The sequence below is a fragment of the Solanum verrucosum genome, unplaced genomic scaffold (genome assembly GCF_900185275.1).
Source record: "Solanum verrucosum unplaced genomic scaffold, falcon-dt-bn FXZP01000126.1, whole genome shotgun sequence".
NCBI lineage: Eukaryota > Viridiplantae > Streptophyta > Magnoliopsida > Solanales > Solanaceae > Solanum > Solanum verrucosum.
Window position 1 is genome coordinate 907,752 of NW_026020033.1, and position 6,750 is coordinate 914,501.

General features: G+C 35.3%; 1 protein-coding gene across 1 annotated transcript; it reads right to left on the bottom strand.

Annotated features, from left to right (window-relative positions):
* Positions 1 to 1,141: 1,141 nt before the first annotated feature.
* LOC125821603 (pentatricopeptide repeat-containing protein At4g14850) lies at positions 1,142 to 3,934 on the bottom strand. Its single transcript, XM_049501021.1, has 2 exons — positions 2,332 to 3,934; positions 1,142 to 1,646 (listed from the first exon to the last, which is right to left on the bottom strand). The coding sequence occupies exons 1-2, from the start codon at positions 3,927 to 3,929 to the stop codon at positions 1,181 to 1,183; spliced, it is 2,064 nt and encodes a 687-aa protein (XP_049356978.1). The 5' UTR covers positions 3,930 to 3,934; the 3' UTR covers positions 1,142 to 1,180.
* Between the last annotated feature and the right edge of the window lie 2,816 nt (positions 3,935 to 6,750).

Genomic DNA, 6,750 nt, shown 5'->3' on the forward strand with positions numbered 1-6,750 from the left:
GTGCGAGTGCTACAATCTCTATTATTCTTCTGAATTCGCCTTTTCAAATATAAATTCAAGGGCTCTTGAGCTTGATCTTGAATTTGTCTTGAACTTGATCTTAGATTCAAAGGCTTTAAAGCTTGTTATTGAATCTTCGATGAACTTGAACTTTATCTTGATCTTAACTTTAACTTGAATTCAAGGGCTTCGAGCTTGTTCTTGAATCCGATGGTCTTGATCTTGATCATTCTTGAACTTGAATGCTTGAATTCTTAAACTTGTAGCTTATAGAGAGTTTTATGGCGTTTGTACCACGGGTTTTCTCTAGCTTCTTGTTTAGAATTTTCTGTCTCTTTTCTGAATTATGAGGACCCCTATTTATAGTTTTAGAATAGAGGAGTTGTGATTGGAAAATGATTCCCTTAAGCCAATCAGATTTAAGTGACGTGGCCTATGAGTTTTATGACGGGCTTGTCATCTTTGACACATGTCATGATCCTATTAGCTTCTTGTTTGACTTGGCATGCCGCGTCATTTGCCACGTGGCACCAAAAGAATGAGCCTCTAGGATAAGATGACATTGGACTTAGCAAATTAAGCTCATCTATTGTAGTGCAAATCAATTAATTTTGACTTTAATTAAATCCATATTTATTGGACTTGAATAATTAGCCCAATTATATTAATCCATTATTTACTTGGACTAATATATTCATGAATTTAATATAATCTGAATCATTTTATAAATTTATATTTAATAAATTTTAAATATTACAATCAACACTATTTATAGGGGAATAATTCTTTCTCGCAATGAATAGGAAGATAGTGGGGTGGTTAATTAGGTAGATAAATGAGTTAGAGGTTACACAAGTTACCAGGTATAATGATAGAATAAAGAAAGAAATAATGAGAGAGCCAACAAATGCCATCACCGTGCAAATGTAATGCTGCGGAGAAAAGTAACGTCTAAGGCACTAAATAATACACAATAAAGACTCTAGCAGGGGATGGTGAACCTTGTATGCAATTCCAGCTTGGCCTTGAAAGTGAAGAAAAATTATGGAGGTGATATCTTCTAGTTCAGATCCTCAATCCGAACATCACTCCTATTGCTGCAGTAGTATCACGAGTGCAACTCAATGCCTGGATCAATGGCAAGGAGCATCCAGAATTCTCTGGAATGCTTAAACTAGATTCACCAATAATCTCTACATGAGCACTGGTAGTCCTTGAAGGAATGAAAGCGGTTGTTATCTCTTACAATAATTTCTCTACCAGTAATGCCCGAGATGAACTTTATTGCTCTATGGCAATCCACACAGACCCTCAGGTTTTTTGTTATCCTTATTGGGACTCCAGGAGGGATAGCAATGAGACCAAATGCAAGTGCAATTTTCTCACTGTGATGCCAAACTTCTGATTCCTTTTCTTCCTCCTCTAAGTCGTATAGCGCAGAATTTGTGTCGGCAATATAACCTTCTGCTTTCATATCTCTCCTTAACTTGGCCAGCATTGCTTGAATCTCTGGGTATCTCTCATGAGTTGTATCCTTTGCTTGGAAAATATGGATAGAATTCTTTGCAGATATCCAACTGACTCCGGCCCCTTTTGTGATGCCAACATCCTTCATCTCCTTTCTGACAAGATTAGCCTCATCCCACCTGCAGTTACCTCTTATGATAAATAGGTATTGGAAGAAGGCAAACTTATATAACAAAGATAATCTACAACTACTCAACTTGCAGTCTACAGATAGAAGTGCCCATTTATCTAAAGGTATAAGCATGATCCCCTACCCTCTTCTTCCAAGCCAAAGTTGATACAAAAATACTATTAATGCAAATGTGTGGAATACAAATGAGGATAGAGGAAGAAAGATTTCCTAAATCCAGCTGCAGTAGTAACACAAAGAAAAGAACTTTACATATGATCCTCCAAGGGGTTAGAGCAACCCTTCACAATTTAAAATCTCATGCAATGTTTCTGCAGTATCTATAGTTAAATGTAGCAGTACTTAAATTGTCTAAATACGTGTATTTATAAGGCATCAATAACAAAATGAGCATAGATTAACAGGCCCTCTGCTCTCCAGGGATAGGTTCACAGTAAGTATAATTGGACCGTGTAACAGAATAACAAGAATGCCTAAAAAAGATTAAGCAATTAAAGTGACTGGTTGAAAACAGAATTACTGAACAATGTATTGAGGAGGAGCTTTCAAAGTCGGTATCTATACGCATATTAACTTGGTCAAAAAGAAAGAACATTGACTGCCATATGGTGATCTTGTTGCATGCAATAAGAAATTCAAGGACTATCTTAGTGAAACAAAGAACTTAAGGTCACCTTCCAGCAGCAGCAAACATATTAGAAAGAATGACATGGTTTCCAGAGTCCAAAGGATCAAGTCGAAACAAATTGTCTGCCGCAACCTTCCCTAGTTCAGGTTTTCCATGAACTTTACAAGCCCCTAAAAGAGCTCCCCAGACTGATACTGTAGGTGGAACAGGCATTTTCTTGATAAAGTCGTATGCACGCTCCACCAAACCAGCCCTTCCAAGTATGTCCACAACACATGCATAATGCTCTGGCCCTGGTTCAATCCCATACTTCTTCTGCATAGATTCAAAGATATCCATGCCTATTTTAACAGCTCCAGCCCTACTACAAGCTGTCAATACACAAACAAATGTCACATAACTAGGCACCACATTATGGCTTTCACTAGTCATCTCCTCAAACAAACTCAATGCCATATCTGCACACCCTTGATGAGCATAACCACCCATTACTGCATTCCAAGTTATCAAATTCCTCTCGGGCATTTCATAAAAGGAGCTCTCACAATTATCTATGATACCACATTTCCCATACATGTCAACAAGTGCACTGCCAACAAATACGTTATGCTCGATACAAGCCTTTACTGCAAGACCATGAATAGACCTCCCCAGCTCAAGCACTGCCATTCCTGCACAAGCACTAAGCACACTTGAAAGCATGAATTCAGTTGGCTTAATACCTTCCTTCCTTGCCTTAAGAAACAGCATAAAAGCGTTATCCCATATATCATTCTGTTCATACACTGCCAACATGGTGCACCATGATACACCATTACGCACATTTATCTCATTGAAAACTAGCTCTGAATACTTCACCTGGTGACATTTTCCATAAAAATCAACCATTCCATTTAGAACAGAGACATCTGACCCAAAGCCAAATCGAATAACATAACCATGCAACTGCTGCCCAAGCTTCAAATACAAACCATCCGAGCAAGCATTCAAAAACACACAAAAAGTAATAGAATTAGGTGGTTCTTCACCTAGTCTTAATAGCTCAACAAATTTTAGAGAGGCATCGTAAGGCCTTCCGTCAAGCACGGAATTAGAAATACAAGCGTTCCACGTTGCAATATTCCTGTGAGGCATTTCATCAAACATCTTCTGCGCATATTCCCGCAGACCCTTTTTACAGTACATATCGAATGCGCTACAGCCAACGAACACATCCTTAATGAAGCTACCTTTCAGTGCCAGTGCATGAAGCTGTTGGCCCATGAGGGGGTAATGCAAGAAAGCGGAGGCTTTGAAAAGGCAAGGGAATGTGAAGTCATTGGGTTGAACAGACTGTCGGCGCATGTCAGAGAAATGTAAAAGGGCAGAAGTAAAATGGCCATTTTGAACGGAGCCAGCAATGAGAGCGGTCCAAGTGACGACGGAACGAAAACGGGGCGGAGTGAGTGAAAGAAGGAGTTGAGCTGAGTTGGGGGAATCAAGTTTGGAGTAGAAGTTGATGAGATGGTTAGAGAGGAAAGGTGGATAAGGGGATTCAATAGTTCTGATGATATGCGCATGAACAGCTCGACCCAGAAGAAGCGATTGAGTTGATAAGGCCGATTCAATCAGCCATCCAAGAGCGTTGGCGCTCAGCAAGGGCATCCACTCCCTACTTTGCCACGCCAATGTTCTATAATTTTAAAAACTTTTTGAATCATTCAATAAGGGTGATAAATATAGGAAAGGATCCTTGATTACTACATATTTGGTATATTACTCTGTCTATTTCATATTAACTGAATATATTTCTTTTCTAAAGTAATTATCTTATCATTTTTTGTTTCTTCTATTTGTTGTCTTTCTAGTTTTGCTTGTTGTCTAATAATTTCTATCTCTTTTTTCCTGTCTATTTCTTCATTTTCTTTAGTTATTCGTACCATGATTGTTAGACTATCTTCTAATCTTACTGTTTCTTTTCATATCATTCTTCTTAATTCAATTATTTTTATATTTTTTAGAATACATAAAATCAGTGTTTCATAAGCTAATATCATTGCATCATGTAGATAAGTAGTCATATTAATGATCTGCTGTTTAATCAATAATTCCCTTATATCATATGCATAATAAATATTATTCATATTAGATTACTATAAACTAGAAGTATGTTATTAGGCATTAAAAGGTTTATCATAATATTCTTTCCTTAAGGGTATTAGTCTAATTATTTCTCTTATATTTTCTAGTATGTATTCTATGTATTGTATATTTTGGGTTCTTTGCTATATTTATATATTTTCTTTTATTAGATCTCCTAGTAAGGTTATTTTCTTCAATAGTTTCTTGCCAATATTGGAAGTATTCGTAATTTATCATTAGTCTGAGTATTCTAATTCTAGATCGCAAATATTAATTCGTTCTAGGTCTATATCTGTTTCATTTATTTTGTCTATTTCATACCATGTTTGAGTTGCTAGTTCTAGTTCTTCTAAGTCAAATATTTTTTCCCATATCATTCTTCTTAATTCAATTATTTTTATATTTTTTAGAATATATAAAATCAGTGTTTCATAAGCTAATATCATTTCATCATGTAGATAAGTAGTCATATTAATGATCTGCTGTTTAATCAATAAATCCCTTATATCATATGCATAATAAATATTATTCATATTAGATTACTATAAACTAGATTACTCAACCATGTCCTCCTGTCACTATTAACATCGTACTTTCAAAGGTACTCCCTTCCTAACAGCGCCTCAACTCTGTTTACTCCCCTCACGACTTCCTCGCCTATGGTTTCAACTTTAGGATGACATAGTCTGAAAGTTTTTCTTTTTTTCCTCATGTTAACAAACTAGAAAACATGCTTCAAATAATTCTAGTATATAATAACTAGTATGAACTTATTTAATCATGCTATGATATTCAGGAATTAATAGATTTAGCTATGCATAATCATAAATAGATATACCTGTTTTTCTATGAGATCTGGTATATTTTGCTCCATAGCTTAGATTAAAACTTGATATTTATTTATTTGAGAGTATTACAAAGAGGCTTGCTTTCCGTCGAGAAAGTCTTGCCTTAGATGTGCCTAATGGCTCTCTATTTATACAAGTAGAGATGCTTCTACTTACTTTACATCTGTCCTATACTCTTTCTAATTTACACCTGTCCTACTACTTTAATAATGCATACTACTTTACACATGTCTATCCACTAATTTACATACTTTAATTACATCTGCCCTACTACTTTAATAATGCATACTACTTTACACATGTCTATCCACTAATTTACATACTTTAATTATTCCTACTCTACTAACATGCTTTTACAATAAGACGAACAACTTTAATTTTGCTTTTTATCTTCTCTTTTCATCTTGCCAATCTTGCTTTTTATCTTGTCTGGTGGCTCTTTATTCTAGCTGGACAGCTGAAATTACATTATCTTCTCCATAGCACTTCGAGCATTGATGATCTGGGTATCTGTGTCCAATAGTTTTGCAATAGTTTGTCATTATCTCTGGTGAAATAAAATTCCTTCGTATTGCTCTTGTAGTTGGTTGTTGTTCTGGTTTTAATAAACTTAATATCCATTGTCGTATTTCTTCCATATCTGCTTCTCTGATTTCTCTGGAATTTGAATATATCATAGTTTGTTCTCTTGCATAGTAGCTCCATACTGAATTTCCATTTAAATAATTGGTTGTTAACTCGTTCAAAATAGTAGCTATTCCAATAATCCGCTTTCTTGCATAAAATTTCGGTATCTCTATCTTTTGTATCTCTTCTTGTTGTTCTATTTTTTCTGGTATTATCATTTCTCTGGTTAATCCGATTTTTATGACTTGGATGATAGGTTTAATTTCATCATACAATATTTCTGCTGGTGCTGAATAGAACTTTATATAAAAAAGTGTTCCTTTAATTATCCTTTTGTAGTGCATAAATGCTTTATGTAACTCTGGTATCGTAGATATTTCATCTCCTGTTTGGGTATATACGGTACTTAACAATCCATAGTTGTAGCAAGTTCCTACTAGATTTGTACTTGTTCCTGGTTGTGCAATCAACTTATTATATCCCTGTAGGTTTTGTGTAATGTAATCTTCATGGGTTTTTTTTGTATTTTTGGATCTTGGATTTTGGTTTAGAAAGGTCTGTATTTTGTGGATGTTCTCTATGTAGGCTCTGGTTATATGGTTATAAGTCTTTTTGTTTGTCCTAGGCTTTCTTTATATGTGTTTAGCTGAGGTGGTATGAATAATGGATCTTTTTGGTTCTTTGGCATAAATGGTTTTTCAAATATTTTATTCATATTAGTGTTAACATATCTGGTTTTATTTTCTTCTTTTGTTGCAGATGTGCTCCCTGTAGCTGCATGTAACAAATCATTATGGGTTTTTAGATTTTTCCCAACGTCACCTTGTAGCTCTGGAATTTTTAAGTCTTCTGATCGACTTAGCTCCGCA